Source organism: Thamnophis sirtalis, unplaced genomic scaffold (genome assembly GCF_051295495.1).
Source record: "Thamnophis sirtalis isolate CommonGarterSnake01/CBP01778 unplaced genomic scaffold, rThaSir2_p1.2 scaffold_6, whole genome shotgun sequence".
Lineage (NCBI taxonomy): Eukaryota > Metazoa > Chordata > Lepidosauria > Squamata > Natricidae > Thamnophis > Thamnophis sirtalis.
This window is the reverse complement of record NW_028261386.1, coordinates 34,506,004-34,523,821: the sequence shown is the minus strand read 5'-3', so window position 1 is coordinate 34,523,821 and position 17,818 is coordinate 34,506,004. Positions and strand designations below refer to the sequence as shown.

The following is a 17,818-nucleotide window of genomic DNA, read 5'->3' as shown; positions in this document are numbered from 1 at the left end:
ATAATCATTTCTGTGTAAACCTATGCAATATGGAAACGACCATGATGCTGAATAAAGTTAGCCTTAAAGAATTAAATAGAAACATAAGATATAAATCTGCTTATGTTATGCTATTATAAGGCTACCTGTTTTAAAACATGTTAGTAAGAATAACTCCTTATATTTCTAATAAAAAGACTTAATATATGAACGTTGAGTTACTCCTTTACGAAAGGCATACATACACATGTAGACACTGAGAAGGCATGGGATACATATTCTATGCTGAGCATTTCAGAAACAAACAAAAATGATAAAGAAAAAGAGAGAAAGAGAAATGTCTGATTATCTTTCAGCAAGGCCATCAACTAAAGAAAAAAAGCAACAAAAATGTTTTAATGTAAAAACAATTTCAAGGAATGATACACATATCAATGAAGAGTCATGTCACATTGCTATTTTTTTTAAAAAGAAATCCTCACCAGTGCAAACCCATTATCAATAGGAATATTCATAAACATAATATTCTTTTTTGCAGATTGGATTCTGCTCATAATAACAGCATGCACACAACTTTAAACTCTTTTAATTAGTGTTTGCTCCAAAATCTCCTTACAAGGTAGCAAATGTTAAAGGGACTTCATCTTGTTTGGCAATGATACAGCCCACTATTTAAGATATAACCTACAGTTTAAAAATTCATTTTTTGTTTTGTTTCAGGAACGAAGATCTCATAACTACATACATATATAGATATTTAGTTGATAATTTAGCTGAAGGAATATGTAGCGTAATCTATGAATAATTTATCAGTTTTGATTAATATTTGCTATGAATATCTTCATAGATTGAGTTAGTGGATTATATTTAACAGTCCCTTTAACCTTAAGTTATCAGGGTATGATTATTAAACAGGTGGTATCACTAAAATGTATAGAAATTATTATATATACTGTATGCAAATATTTACTCTACATTTAACTGTTTAAAATTTGTTTTTAATTTAGTTTTACTGAAAAATTTATTGTTTTATGTTTATTGGTGTTACAATGAAGCACTACTTGGTTATGTTCAAATTATTTTTTATTTGAAGTTTTAATCAATGTTTTTACCTTTGTCGAGTAGCCATTCATCAACTACTCGACCAAGCCGATATGGAATTCGCTGTCTAGCAATCGCCAGGCGCTCGTTATCATTGTTTCCTTTAAAGTTTAAAGAGACATTTCATTGGTTAAAATCTGTAAGGTCAAAGGTTAAAAGTTAATACTTAAAGCTTGAGCTATACAGTTGCCACATGATTATTATTATTTTTTTTGAAAAAATTTGGAATTTTTTAAAAAGCTCTATCTAGAACATTTCAAGGTTCAGACTTGTCATTCATTTATTTTATTTTAGCAAACAAAATTATTCCTAAGTTAATTGAAAATTAGAAATCTGCATTTGAGCTGGTTATTAAAACTTATGTTATAGACAGACCCCACAAAAAACAAATTTAAACATCAAATACTAACTTTTCAGAAAGAATGCTCATTGACCTTAGAGTTTTGACTTTTGTCTTTTGCCTTGTTTTTGTTTTGATATTTCTTATTAACTAGTTAAAACATGTTCAGGTGAAACAGGTTTAATTTTGCAAAATACCTCTTTTTCAATCTCTTAGTCCAGGTTAGTCATTTAAAGAAGAATAACAACAGAGTGCTTAACCATCTTCAAGAACAGCTTTATGTCTGAGATCTAGATATCAATCTGATATAATTCATATCCAAGTCAGGAAAAATACATTTTTTTTAAAAAAAAATCCTCTATTTTGTAATTCTGTTAATCCCAACAGTTTCAATATACTGAACAGATGGCAAAAGAAAAGAAAATTGGATCATCCGTTATTTCACATAATCAAAGATGTAACAGAATAGTTATAACATAAAGATCAAGGCTTTGACAAAAATAACACCAAAATTATTGTCTAAATGTATAAGAAAATTCCAAGTCAGGAAAAAATATGCTTTAAGATCTCATTAAAATAAACAGGATAAAGAATGTATAAATCTTGCAGATTTTGGACCGCAGCCTTTAAAGTATTGTAATCATGGATTACAATGTCCACAGACACAAACTTTTGTTTGTTTGTGTGTGTTTGCTTGCTGCAAAGCTACATGCCAAATATTACTTAATATAACCTTTACTTACAAGATTGTTTCTAAGACTTACTATAGTTAGTGTAATTTAATGCCCAGCTAGATAGGAACAGGGCTTGGAATTCATTAGGTAATATTTGGCCAAAGGGTAGACCCTGGGAAATGGTGATATGATCCTTTGCAATTCTACTTTAGGCAAGAATATGTCTTGGGTATCCTGGTCAAGAGATGAGAGTAACATTTTACAAATAGCAAAACCTCAACAAAACTGGTTAAACCTTAAATAATTAAGAAAATTTGGAAACTGAACACATATTCTAATCTATAATGCTCTGATCTGAAGACTAAATGTAGGAGATTTTCTTAACCCTGAGAGTACTACACATCTAATAGAGATGAATTGAAGTACTGACAGCAATTTCAAATTCAATCAAAAGACCATATTGCAGTGGCCCTCAGCCTTTTGGGCACTGGGTTTTGGGTTCCATGAAGAAAGGTTTTTCTCACAGCCAAAAGGCGCATGGTTTTGCATGCTGCTTGCATCCCATGGATGGGGCTTCACTTGTTTGTTTGGCCCAGTTTCTGGCACATCATGGACTGGTGCTGGTATAAGGACTGAGGGTTGGGGACTCCTGTGCTATCAGGCAATTTCACATGTATGAACCACTATTTCAGATTCATAGAGAAAATAAACTAGAGAGAATAATATAATTTTCTTAGAGGAAGACATGTAACATAAACAACAATATCTTGTATTGCAGATGTAAATTTTAATTCTCAAGATTCCTTTTCTGCATAAATATATTCATGAGATTACAGTTCCAAAGGGAATGTTACACAGGAACTCATAGAACAGGTTGAAACCTGGAATATCTTAAACAGATTACTGAAGGCTTGCTTCTCCTCTTTGTCTCAATGCTGAAATCTCAATTCATCTAAAAATCTTGCCTTGGTTCTGTACCAGTGGTAACAGCGATGGAAATCTTTTGATGTCTTTAGAATATTTCTGGCATGATTTTTTTCTTCTAGATTGACAATTAAACCTTGGACAATCTATGAAATTTTAATTATTTATTTTCCAGGACATATTTTTTACTACTGCTTCGCTTCTCAACAATTCATCATAATCATGTTTTTGATATAAATGTTATCTCTCCAAACACAAAATACCCTTCTCTTAATGTTCCAAAGCGATCACATGGCTATCATGTTATCATCAGTCTTTTTAATTTCCTTTTTTAAGGGCTTAAATATAACAGTACAAACAATATAATTTTTAAAGAAATCTATTTCTCTGTCTTTATCTGCTTATTAACAGAATAAAGAATAAAATATAAGATTTTGAAACTTCATATTTTGGAGCTCAATATTTTAATTAAATCAGAATAATTTCTGCTTTGCTTTCTAACTTTTCTTTCAAAACATCTCTTAGTTAAAATCACTATACTATATGGAGTTTACTAACTCTAGTGGTTTCCTTCAATATTCTAAAATCTACAAATTACATTTCATTCCATCTGTTACAATTCTGCACCACTGGGAGCTCAAAAGCAAATGAAAAAATGGAGAGATTGCCAGTTGATTTTTAAAGGTCATGCACACAAAATAATTTTGATTACTTTCACTCATCTCTCAAAAGAGTAAGTGTAAAATAAAAGTATGTCCAAATTTTAATGTCAGCAGTTCAGGTTGTTTAACAGACTCTACTAACAACAAAGCTATGAGAAAATAGGTTAAAACCAATTAAATGCATGTGCAGACACACTCAGAAAAAGAGAGAAAGAGAGAGAATATTCAAAACATAGCCAAGTCCAGTTATTTGTCATCTCATAAGCCTAGAAAACCTAGAAAATCAAGGGAGTTTTTCTTTCATCTCTTCACATAGTAGAAGTCAATATGTTTCCTTTGTTTCATTCTTCCTTTTCTGCGGTACTAGCCATTGCTATCCTATGTGTTGCACACAACCACAGATAATTTCCACCATTTTTCCTTAAACTTCAAGTAACCCAAAATGTTGCTTCTGGTATTATCCAACAGTAAATGTTTTACATGATGCTATACAGAATAACCAATAACTGTCTTAGCACTATGTATGAGCCAAGTCTTTCAGCCAGTCTGAAAAGCTTCTAACCAATTACAAAGTCCAGCTACCAAAGTTGAAGAAGTATTAGAATCAGGGAGTGTTTGCCAAGCTAAAGACACAGATATTGCTGCCAATGGCTAACTTCAATCTAAATGCATTTTCTGTGAAAACAAAGAAAAGCCCCAAATAGTCACCTCAGCAAGATGTACAACAATATCAATCAATCATCAATCAATCAAATAACATTATGTGTCTTACTTAGGACTGATTTTTTTTTATTTGTGCTATCATCTCAGTTTAAATTCCATGCAGTTTCTCTTTTCAAGAAGTAATCCTGGTGGCATGCAGGATATGGAAAGACACTTGGTTTAAACCTTTGAGTGCCTTCTGATTGCAACTATGAAATCAACTCCAATAGACTATTCCTCACCAAAATATCCTGCACTATGGCAGTCCATTCATTCCAACTTGCTTGATAAATAGATACATAATACGTTTTAGGACTACATCTGGAAGGGGTCAGATTGGGGAAGGATACCTTAAAACAATGTATCTCAAGCTTTAACTTTAAGATGTGTGGCTTTCTAGAACTTCCCCGGCCCACTTTTATAGCTGCATTGGTAAGTTCTTCATGTCTGAGTCTTTAAAACTTTTCCCCCCATTCTGCATAACTGTAAATATTATTTTATTTCCCTTGACAGCTTTGGTTCTTTGCTTTTTGCTCTTAAGAGAATGAAAGTAGTTGTGACATTAACAGTGTCACAGCATTTTCCATACATTCATTCCTTTTGTTCCACTAAACCCATAATGACTGTGTCCTAAATCCCTTTTGCTGTCTTAGACAAAAAAAGAGATGATGCCATTTCTCTTCATACTTTTAATATCATTTAATGGTCTTTTAACAAGATTTCTTAAAACGTTCTTCATAATGTGGATGAAAAGTAATATATAAATAATAACAAAATGTAAAAAAATGTAACAGCTGATGCTAGTTTAAAATAAAGTTAAAATCAATTCAACTTATAGCAGCCAGTTGAAACTTGTTTTAAGAGGATGACAAGAAAACCACTCATCCCTGAATATAGGAGACAAATGATGGAGCAGGAGATTTAAAGAACTGGCTACCAACTGGTTCCAAATACTTCCCACTAATTATTTGGTCTAGTGCCTCTTATTGCTCAAAGGAATCAATAATGTCAGTGTTTACTTTTGTTTATTTTTATTTTCTTTTTCTTTAAATTTGTATTGTTTTTGACATATGCCACTTGAGCTGAAAGTAATTCAAATGAATACTCTAATAACAGCCCTTTTCAAGCTACTGTCTATATTATAAATGAAAATGTCAACTTAGTGAGAAAGTCACAACCATAAAAAAACAGATACAGGTAAATCTTGTTTAGCAACTGCCTCAGAGAGTGACCATTCACAAATATGACAATAATATTAAATTCATTTCTTGACCAATGCCTGCATTTACAACAGCAAAAATAAAATGAGAAACAATAATGTGCCTTCATTTCAATCTTCAAACCCCTACAGAAATAGAAACCACGGTTGTTGAAGCATTCATCCTAGTGAAATCATGTAATTATTATTATATATTATCAGAATATCATAGAGATTTGTTAACACAACAAATACTCTGGAAACAGAATTCCTGTGTAATGAGGGCTGAGGATATTATTTTAGGATTTATATTACAATTTTCATTTGTTTCACACCTCAAAGTACAAACTCTGTATTGTCAGAAATCATACTCGGAGAAAACTCTAACAATCATAGGCCTGTCATTACACTTATTCAAATCAAAGTTATCCATAGCATAATATGCGTCTTTTTTTCCTTATACCCAGGAAAATCAAGATAGTTTTACAGAAGACAATAACACTATATTCTATCACTGTGAAACATACTACCAATTCAATAGAAAGATTAGGGATATTTGCCCTCTGATACACTGAAAGTTTCTGCTATTGAAAGGATTCAAATTTATATATTTTTATTTATTTTGATATATGTAATAATAAAAGCAATCATAATTTATTATATATACCATGTTTTCCCAAAAATAAGACAGAATCTTTTCTTTTGATTCCTGAAATAAGTACTTGGCCTTATTTTCGGGGAGGTCTTATTATTTTTGAGGTGCAGGAGGCAGCGAGAGTGGTCACCTCATGGCTGCTCCTGTGTTGCAATATTTTCGGGAAGGCTTATTTTCGGGGGAGGGCTTATTTTAGCACATGCGCTCAAAAGCCTGATTAGGCTTATTATCTGGGGAGGTATGTACATATGTCTGTCTGTCTGTCTGTCTGTCTGTCTGTCTATCTATCTATCTATCTATCTATCTATCTATCTATCTATCTATCTATCTATCTATCTATCATCTGTCTGTCTGTCTGTATTTGTTTTCGTAGATTTTTACGGGGGTAGGTATACTGGTCTTGTTGTATTCAGGTCTTTTCCTGTGTAAGATTGAGATTGTCTTGGCAGCGTTTCAATGAGGTCTCACTCACCATCTACATACATACATACATGCTGGCTCCCATCAACTATTATTAATTACTCAATACTACATGGAATATAATAGTTGGTGGGATGGATGACATAGCTTCAGACTGCTGCTGTTGAATGTCAGATTGTGCACAACAAAGCCTTTTTTGTCTTAGATACAGTTGAATATCACAGGTATCTTGCAGGCTGAGATGGCCAGTATGCTGAATGAAATTGTCCCTAATGTCTTTTTCTACATCTTAGACCCAGCAAACTCCTTGGTTTACTGAAGAACTATGGAAGTTGAAGAACAGAGTGAACTTGGCCAACCATGATTGAAAGCCACCGTTTAAAAATACATAATAGTGATAAAAATGATAAAGCACCTTACTTCTTTGTCCTTATTGTATTTTCAGATGCACATCCATTGTCTTTGTTCAAGATTACTCTCTGCTCTCGGAGAAAACAAAAGTGATTCTGATACATTTTTTTAATAGTTAACATTGGAATCTCTTTCATTCCAAGGTTAATTCCATTCGGATGGGGTCTGGCAAGATGGCTAAAGCAATATCTTTAGGTATGATGTGGAATTATTTTGAGCTTGTGGAAATCGAGGAAAGGGCATGATATCTGCCAACTGTGAACTTGAACTAACTATGTAGCCAGAAGAAGTGTGCCTGGATAAATTCAGGTTCAGTGCTTTATCTTTACTAGTCCTTTTATTCCTCTAGTCCGTTATACCTTAGTGGTATTTAGTACCATTGACTGTAGCATTATTATTGGTCATCTGCTAATATTGCAGCTTGAAGTCGTTTCGCAGTGATTTGTCTTATTTCTAAAGATATGGTTCCAGTTGATATGCACGAAGAATAAGTAAATATTCCTATAGCTGCTCCAATGTGGGAATTCTGCTATGAAGTTAAATATCTAAAATAAAGTTGCTGGAGAGGCCATCTCTTGGTCTGGCACGCAGTATCATCAAAATAGCAATAGTGATGGCACTTAGATTTATGTGCAGCTTCACAGTGCTTTATAGTCCTCTCTAAGCAGTTACAGAGTCAGCAAATTGCCCCCCAATAATCCGGATTCTCATTTTACCAACTTTGAAAGGATGGAAGATTGAGTCAAATTTGAGCCTGGAGTAATGTGAACTGCCATAGTGCTGGCAATCGGCACTCAGCAGAACTAACTTGCAGTACTGCATACAAACCACTGTGCCAATGCTAGTGATACCCACTTATACATTATTGTTTGAAGCCAGATCAGGAATGCTGTTGAAAGTCTGATCTGGAGCCTTTAAACTGTAAAGTCTACAGTCAAAACAGTTTGGATCAAATCTATGCAAGACAGACATATAGCTTGTTAATTAATTATCTAGCCTGATCACAGTTCCAACTCTGATGCTAAATGGGGTAGCACTGTCTTTAAGAGGCTCTTGGATTTGTGACACTCCCTTGAGCTTCAAAGCTTCAGCTGGTACACTGATTCAGCATCTTTCGGAACTGGATGTTCAAACAATAGTGACTCAAGAATAGTGTCATCACAAATATAGATTACTATAACATGCTCTATAGGGAGTTCCCTTTGAAGGTGCCCTTGGAAGTTTCAAATATTCCAAAATGTACCAGCTTATTGGCTAACTGGGAATAGAACATTTATCAGGATTATTGATTTGGAACTAGCTCCAATTCAGAGCTCCAGTTAACATCTTTAAAGCCTTTCATAATTTGATGCATACCTAGATTAGTCCTTCGAACTTAGACTTGTCTCACTGTGCACAAATTCTAAGTGTTGAAGATCCCCAATTCAGAAAAAAGCAATGGGTTAGGACCTGATGATGTGCCTTCTCAATGATGTGCGGTCCCCATCCTTTGGAACTCCTTGCCTTTTGAGTCAGAAGTGCTCCAAAACTCTTGGACTTTTAACTTCTTCATATTCTATAGAATATATAGGCACTGATAGTAATAGGGCTGTTTTAGCTTAAGGTATTTAGTTTATTTAGTTACTCAGTTTGTTTATTTTCAATATTATACTCCGATGTTACTGTTGACTGTAAACTGCTTTTAGTCCTTGTGAAAGTAGACAGAAATGCGCAGCAAAAGCAGTAGCCCTTGATCTAAGTTTTAGAATCTCATGAAATAAATGTCTAAATAGAACATTTCAGTGTGTATATTTTTTGCCTTTCAGATTTTTGACTACAAAGAGTAGTATATATCAAATAAAAAGAGTAGTATATATCAAATAAAAAGTTTTAAACCTGTACAATCAGGATTTTTAAAAATAATTTTGACAAAGCAAAGCAACAGGCATTCTGAATTAGAAACGCCAATTTATTTGCAACATTATTAAATATATATCCTGTCTCAACATGAGCTTGTCAAAAAAAAATACTAAGAAAACAAAGGTTTCCAGGTTGTTGATTATTTCACATTTCAATAGAAAATAATGAGCTGGCTCTTTTCCATGTTGACTTGGGTCCATAGATATGTTGTAGTATTATGTCCTTAGTTTGACCAAGAAACACATATAGGCTATAAACAAACTATAGTTGCCAGAAATATGTTGCTGTTATTCAGTTGTTAAATTGGGTCTGACTCTTGACGACCCCATGGGCCATAAATATGCATCATGACTGAATCATGAAACACAGGGGTGGGTTCCTGCCAGTTCTAATCTCTTCTATAGTTCCACAAATCGACAGTGCCATTTAGAACCGGTTCTAGATCCCTCCCCCCGCCCGTTTGCACATCATCAAGATGAAGAGCGAGAGGAGGAATTCTGGGAGTTGAAGTCCACAAGTCTGAAAGCTGTCAAGTTTGAACACCCCTGGTTTTTTTTCTAAAGGGTTAGGGGTGCAAGAGTCTTGTAACTTGACAGCTTTAAGACTTGCACACTTCAATGCCAGAGTTCCTGAGACAACATTTTGGTTGCTAAGCAAGAGCGTTGTTGAGTTTCACCACATTTACAAGTTGGCCACGCCCACCCAGTCACATGGCTGGCAAGCCACTTCCACCCAGTCACATGGCCAGCAAGCCACTCCCACAAAGCAGGCCACACCTACAGAAGAGGTTCTAAAATTTTTTGAAACCCACCACTGATGAAACAGAATCATGTCACTATGGAAAGCGTCCGTGATTTTTCTGGATTGAATAATCCCTTCTGAGACAATCAGAGCCAGTTCAGGATCTTCAAAAAGTGTTGTGAATAATATGGCACTTTACAGGGGATGCAGAAAATCAGACTGTCTGAATAAAAGCAATCATTATTTGTTTTCATTTCCCAATATATCAGTTTTCAAGGATTTTGTCCACTAATGCTTCCTATATGCTTGAAGTATATGGGTTACTCTTAGTTCACACTATGAAGAAATGGCATTCAAATACAGCTTATATAAATATACTAACAATGCACATGCCATACATATGAAGTTCAATTATTTTACCACCACCCCCACCCCCACTGCCAAAAGCAAGCAGCAAACGGTTTACACTTCATAGTGTTTACACCCTGAGGTACCTCCAGGGATCCTATAAAAATGTAAGTCCTAAAAGACCACTCACACTGTGATATTGACAGTGGCCATTCTAAGAGAAGCATCCATAAGGACCTGCAGCTGCCATCATGGCTCTGTTAGTGACTGTCAGTAGGTTAACAATGGAAGAATGGCAATGAATAGGAAAACTGACCACTGAGCTCTACAATGGGCCTGCAAGTTGTCCACTTATGCTATATATAATAAATATGTATAGGAAGAAGAAAGGTATGACTGGCAAATCTTATTTCTAATCCAAGAATAGTATTTTACCATACACAGTTGTGTGAAAAGAAACAAATACCAAGGATAATTTTCCTTATCAAAGAAACTTGCATATCCCATGCAAAGTGCTTGAAAGTTCTTACATTTGGCAACTGTCATAATTATATTACATAATTTGGTTGATAGTTGTACTCAGCAGAATTGCTTTTATTGACAGATTTCCAGAGAATGATGGATAGATGTGCTATCCATCTAGTGCTCACAGGGGGCTCATTAAATTTCTCACAATTGAACTCACAGCCCAGTTGGCTATTACTAAGCCACTTAGCCTTGTTGCTGTTTTAATTATTAATACTATTTATTTATTTATTTATTTATTTATTTATTTATTTATTTATTTATTTTAAAAAATCCCAAGTAAATTAAGCAGTTATATTTTGATTTAGACTAACGTTGTAGAACTACATTTCTTAGGTCAAATACTAAACCCTCAGTGCAATCCTATTTTTTTCTACATTAAAGAATTCTGAGTAAATCAGTCTGGATTTGCCCCCAAAAGCTAAAATAGCAATAGCACTTAAGACTTACATATACTGCTTTACGTTGCTTTATAGCCCTTTCTTAGCAGTTTACAAGTCAGCATTTTGCCCCCAAAATGCTGGGGCCTTATTTTACTGATCTCAGAAGGATGGACGGCTGAGTCAACCTTGAGATGGTCAGGATTGAATTCCTGGAGTGAGCAGTGAGTTAACCTGCTATACTTCATTCTAATCTCTGTGCCACCACGGCTCAGTAAATACCAGACCAAAAAGGCCTGTTTCTACTAGCATAGTGAACACTGGCATTAATATCACAGAAGTTAAGAACTTCCATTTAGAATGAGCACTTGAAACCACTACAGATGGCTCCTATGACAGTAAACATTGTATGACACAGGCTAACTCAAGCCTTGTTCTAAGATGGGTAGAAGAATCTTCTCCAAATCCATGGCTTTTTCCCCAACAATATTTTGGCCTTCAGTGATTTTCCCCCCAAACTCCCACTTGTAATATGTTCTGCTTTCTTTTTTCTCTGCAATTCCTGGCCATTCTTGCCGAGCCATAAATACACATTGTGTATCCACAGAGAACACTGCCATGATGCTGAATAATTTCTCCCTTCCAAAGCAACTCCTCACAGGGATTAAGAATGTTTCATTTTGTTTTCATAATGTTCTTAGTTTGCAGTAACTCTCATGCTTCTTTTAAAGCTCATTTTTCCCTACATCTGTCAAGCTGAACCTTAAATCATGCATATCAAATAGAGCAATTAGGCTTCTATGGGATTTGTTTGTTTCTCCTGCATGTCTTTAGTTTTGTTATCTCTATATTTTCAAGCTATTCAATTTTACCAGTTTTTCTTTATTTTATTTCTATTCCTTCTGTACAATGAATCAAATAATATGCATACCTTTTTAGCATGTTTTACCTAATGTAGGCATTAAGGAATATTCCTATGTTTAATATTAACAACATATTTTCTTACAGTTATTTTTCATCATTGCACTTTTTCCTTTCATCTGTGGTCTGCCCCTAATTTTTCCTACTAGCAAGTGAAAGAGATATCTGGAGTATGTTATAAGTACTATCTTAAAAAATATATGTGCCTACTAGTACTTCACATTAGCACACACCCTTCATCTCTCTTTTCTTTCCCTGGGTAGGAGAACATAACACACTAAAGAAGCAAAATCACTGCCTAGACCAGGGCTGTCAAACTCCTGGCACGTGGGCATGGGCGTGGCCAGCATCATCACATGCTGGCCATGCCCAGGCTCTGTTTACTGAAGGGGGAAAAAGTCCTGTTACATCATGTGACACTGACATGATGACATCAGTTTTACATCCCTGGCCTAGACAATCAACCTGAATTGCTTACCATCAAAACTAGCTCCTCCTCCCCTCCCCTCTTTCTTTGAGCTACTTTTTTCTCTTGGGAAAACTATTTATGCAGATCCCACTGTTCAAAACAAAAGCTATAACTCTTTTGTTATAGTTAACAAATTTTAAAGAGGAATGAATGATCCTTGAAAGAAAATAGTACTCCTGACACAATTGACAAATCCATGTTGTTTATGGAAACTACTTGACTGTTCTCACAATAGTCTGAATACAAGCAATTGCATTAAAATACTGTATTGCACTATAGCAGCTTTATAAATCTCAGACAGCTTCATTAATACATATCTATGTAAACAAAGTGAATGCATTATTAATATGGGGTGTATTGTCCCTTAACTATTAGTAAAATAAAAGTTGCTTCATTTCAAGTGTTTGCTGCTAATTATAATCAAGTAGAAACAAAATAACCAGCTTTGAAAAGACTGCCTTTAAAGCTATATGATGCAAGGTAAGCAATGTAATATTAATGGGCTCCTCAGTTTAATAAACTAGTAGGATTTGCAAAATAGTCTGCATCCCATTATTGATTCCTAGAGAAAACTCCAAATGAAGTTACTGGCAACAGATCAATAGAAGGAAAGAGAAAGAGGAAGAGACTTTGCCCATTTTTCTTACTTGAAATGCTCCTAAGTCATTTCTGCAGACCAGCATAAAATATTATACCCCAAAAAGAAACTATTCAGATCAATAGTCAAAAGGGGCTAAGGGTGAAGTACATTCATAGTCCATTTTGCTGCAGTGTTAGAATAAATATCAAGCAAAGAGTAAAGCACTTAGCAAGACCTCTATGAATCCAAAAACAGCAGCTTAATTCTTCAGCGTGATGCTTAAAATGGGATGGAATGACAGCAAGTATCATGCTACTTATGGTGTTTGATTTCCAGTCTCTCTGTTCTTCTGTGTTTATGATAAGAAATGTGATTGTCCCAGCTGCTCTTATTCTCTTATGCAACACGGAAATCCATTTTTAGAGTTCTGGGCTCATTTTTTTAGCATCTCAACGTATTTCTTTCAAATCTTTAGTAAATGTCTATGCAGATTAAAGGCTAGAGGCCTTGAAGAATAAAGGGAACTACAGTAGATAATTTTAATGTAGATGGCCAGTGTCCTAACTTCTAGTTAAATCCATTATATGCTTTGGTGTGATGTTTTCCATGAATGTTTTTGCCAATACTGTTGGAATGAAACAAATCTTACAACTGTAATAGTGTTGTATTTGTTTTGCAGTTAAGTATTTTTCAAAGACTGAAGTAATTTTCTTTTTGATATTAATGAACCTCCTATCTTTTTGTTTATTTTGAATTTTGAGAAAAAAATATTTGCTGAGTTCCTTTAATTCAGACTTCTCCTATTCCAGATGTGTTAGAACCCCTGATTTTCAAGACTTCCAACTAGCACAGCTATGCAAGGAGGATTCTCAAAACTGTACTTCAAGTACATCTACACAATACCAAGTTCTGAAAGGTGGTACGTCATATAAAGAACATTTCTGCTTGGGTTTAAAAATGTACTGAATTAAATTAGAAATATTTCACAGAAGTCTTCTATAGGTTTCAACCAATTTTGTTGTATATATGATGTACTGTACATTGACAATAAAGGCTATACTATTTCAGATTGCTTCTGGATAGGCAAGACCCACTGCATTCCTGCTTTTCCATTATTATTGTATCTTCTCTAGAACAAGATACTTTCTTATTGGAAATGCTAAACATGAATGTTCCAAACAGAAGTTAAAAATGATAAAACAAAGAATCAGAAATGTCCATATCAGCAAATCAAGCAGGAGGCAGAATGAAAAAAATAAAAATAAAACGTTACAGGGAGATTTTTAGTGTAATTTATAGCAAACACCTTTCCACACTTTACAGTAAAAATACTGAAAACATTAAGCAGGTGGATGATCAAACCTGAGTTATTAATTTAATTTAAAGAAATTTAGTTTAACTCCTGAGGATTTAACACAATAACAAAGTTGGAAGGAACCTTGGAGGTCTTCTAGTCCAACCTCTGCTCAAACAGGAACACTTGTACCATTTCTGATAAATGATTGTCCAATCTCTCCTTAAAAATCTCCAGTGTTGGAGTACTCACACCTTCTGAAGGTAATTCCACTAATGAATTGTTCTGTCAGGAAAATTCTCCTTAGTTCTAGGTTGGATTTCATGTAGATGTAGATGTTATTTTGGAGAAACGGTAGTGAAGTAGTTTACCACTGCAACTTTTGCAGATATTCTGTTGATTTCTCACTCTAGCATAGTGAAAGTAACAATTTATAGACAGATTAAACATTTCAACCTCCAACAACTACAGACCTAATAAATGAAATAAAGATTTTTCATAAAGGAGAAAAAAAGCATAAGTTCCCTGAGTATCTAGGCCAGGGCTGTCAAACTCCCGGCCAGGGGACCAGATGTGTCACACGCTGGCCAGTTTAGTGAAAGGGGGGGAAGTCCTGATATGTCACGTGACACTGTCGTGACGCCATGAGTTTGATATCCCCAATCTAGACAAAGGACAGGAAGAAGGCAGAAAATTTTAAGAAATGGATTCAAGAATGTTTCAGCTGGAAGAACCAGAATTCTCTGGTCATTCAAAAAGACAACGTTCCTGAAGACTCAAGGAAATATCTTTGTGATGGAGAAATACCCACAAAAGCAGGCAATAGGCAAAGAGCCTGCAATGCGGCAAAAAACAAACACCTGTAATGATCTGCTGCCTGCAAGTAGCTTCATCATTGGACGTTTAAGAGATTAAATCAAACCAAACATATTTGGAAAATTTTTCCAGATTTTTGTGAAAATAGACCTTTATGAAATTTGTGTAACATGTGTCTGGAGGGTGAATCAAAAGCTCCACATTAATCACATTAAATATATTGCCAATCAGTTTGAAATACAAAACAACAACAATAACAATAACCATACTACAGTGGAATAAATGTTAGTTGCCTTCATTTTAAAACTATTGCCTAGACATTACCAAACTCGTCTATGCAACACAAAGAAAAAATAGATATAAATTTCATAATAATTTATGATTATAATTCCAAGATTATAATTTGCATAACTATAATGGGAAATCTGCATAACTCTAAGATGCAGTTCTCAGTCAAGAATCTTCTTGTAAGAAGAATAGAAATTATTCATATGCAGTGGCTTGAACTATCCGAAAACCAATTGTCCTAGGCATAGAAGACAAGATAACCTATAATAGACTGCTTTCAAAACAAAAGACTACCAGGGAGATAATAAAGTAATGAATGTCAGAACACACAGGCCACTAGATGGCATTTGTGTTGATCCTGCTGCAACTTTTAGCTTCATTAAACAGAACAAAAGGCTCACCCATTGAACTGAATCTACCATTTGCTTGACAAATAGACAAAGACTTTGTAAGACTCTGTGATGTATTTGTAAAAAGAAAGGTGATTAAGAATGTCTTACATGTCCCAGATCTGGAGTTAGTAAAATATACCACAGAGAAAGAATGCAATGTAATGTTTAAACAGAATAATTGTTAAATAACTTAGAATGTAGAATTGCTGATGAAAAGCACCCTCTAGAAAAACTGACAATTTGAATTAGACTATGAAAAGTAAGGGAACCAGAGAAATAGGACTACAAAAATTGTGTAATCAAATGGCACCAGATAATGAAACAAAAGACCCAGATGCTGTTTGCAAATTGGAGAGCTTAGTCAAAGAACTAAAGTTCTAGCCATGTGTGAATCAGTCAATGTGTGCACATTATGCAAAAGCCAAAGGCATTAAGCCAATAAAAAAGAGGCAAAGAAACCATCAGAACTAGTGCATGCTGACATTTGTGAGTCAATGCCATCATCATACCAGGTGAAAACAGAAATAATTTTCTAATCACAGATGATTACTTAAGATACACATATTTTGATAGTTGCTCAGTGAAAGCAGTCAAGTACTACAATAGAAAAAAAAATGTTTGACTTTAGTAAACAACAGATTTTTAAAAAAACCCACAAGTACTATGAACAGATAGTAAGGGATAATTTATAGTAAACAACATGTAAAGGACCTGATGGTATAGGTGACTATACAAGGAATTACAGTGGTCTATATCTCAGTAAAGAATGGTGTAACAGACAGAGAATAATCTATTGCTTAATTGAATAATAAAATGCATGTTGCAAATTTAGAATGGAAAATAAATACTGGACAGAAGCAATTAACACAACAACTATCTGCAGAACAAGTTCCCTGTAAAACTCACATGTAGCTACTACTAACTAATACATTTTCTAAAGAGATAATGCAGGGCTTCTTTTAAATTTAATTGGGCAACTTCTTGGTTTAGACAAACTTGGCTTTTGATATTTGGTTTATTGGACCCCTCAAAAATGTTTGAAAAAAAATGGATGTTACATTTTGTCCATTGGCTTTGGAGGTTTGAAAATTTTTTAATTTATGTGATTTTTTAAAAAATTACATTTTTATAATACAACTTTGGCAAGAAGTATTATAGTTAAGGACTGTATTCCTATAACATGGAACTTGTTATTAAAATTGTTGATTGCCAAGAAGTATAATTGTATGTTAATAGAAGGAAATCATCCTCTTGATTTTAAGAAATGGATCTAGGATATGAGTTTGTTGTCTATTCTTGAAAATTCTTTGTATTCTAATAATGAGAAAATAAAGCAATATGTTTTTCTCTGGTCTACATTTAATGATGAGCTGAAGACTAAATTAATGTTATCAATAGTTATTATTGGATTCCCCCACTCCTAATTCTTTTTCTTTATCATTTATTTAAAACATTGCAAAATAGATGGACGGAGGCTTTGTTCAGCATATATTTCCCGCTTTACATACTTAGATCTCAGATCACCAAGTAACTGCAAATCTTAGCTTGTAGGACACAAAACAGCAGATTGAGCAGAAGGCAAGGATGATTGTGAGTCAATAAACAGCCAACTGTTCTTTCGGGAGGATGGTGAGATTAGTTGGCCAAGCAAAGGTCAATTAGGTGTCCTATTATCCACCAAAGCAAAGTATGCATTTGCAGCACAAGCATGTTAATAGGCTGCATGGCTACATACACTGAAAATGGGACTTTTGGATAAATGAACCAAAGCCAATAGTCCTGTTTCAGAAGAATCAAGGATATATCCAATTCTTTCAGATAAAATTACATCCAGATCAATGCATATAAATACCAAATATCATTATGTGAAAGATGCTCGAAGGAAACTTATTGAATTGAAATATTACCCATTGGAAGATGTTCTGGCATGTTTCCTTCTTAGCTTCAGTCCAAAGAAGAACACAAACCCTTTGAGAGATTATGAGATTTGTGTGGACTGTTGCATGAGCCAAAGAAAAAAATGAGTGTTAGAGGTCCAAATCTAATGACACTGAGGCTTTAATATTTTATGATATACTGACCACAAAGGAGCAGTTGGA

The 17,818-nt window shown here is 34.3% G+C and overlaps 1 protein-coding gene across 19 annotated transcripts in view; it reads right to left on the bottom strand.

The window, feature by feature from the left end:
- Positions 1–17,818, bottom strand: part of NRXN1 (neurexin 1) — an 828,007-nt gene that overhangs the window by 119,318 nt on the left and 690,871 nt on the right. For 10 of the 19 annotated variants that reach the window (XM_087717540.1, XM_087717541.1, XM_087717544.1 and 7 more), the window contains one exon: positions 1,092–1,181. The exons of the other annotated variants lie outside the window; for them this stretch is intronic. In XM_087717540.1, coding sequence (XP_087573666.1) covers positions 1,092–1,181 — 90 coding nt within the window. The remainder of the gene's footprint in view (positions 1–1,091; positions 1,182–17,818) is intronic. 19 annotated transcript variants of the gene reach the window in all.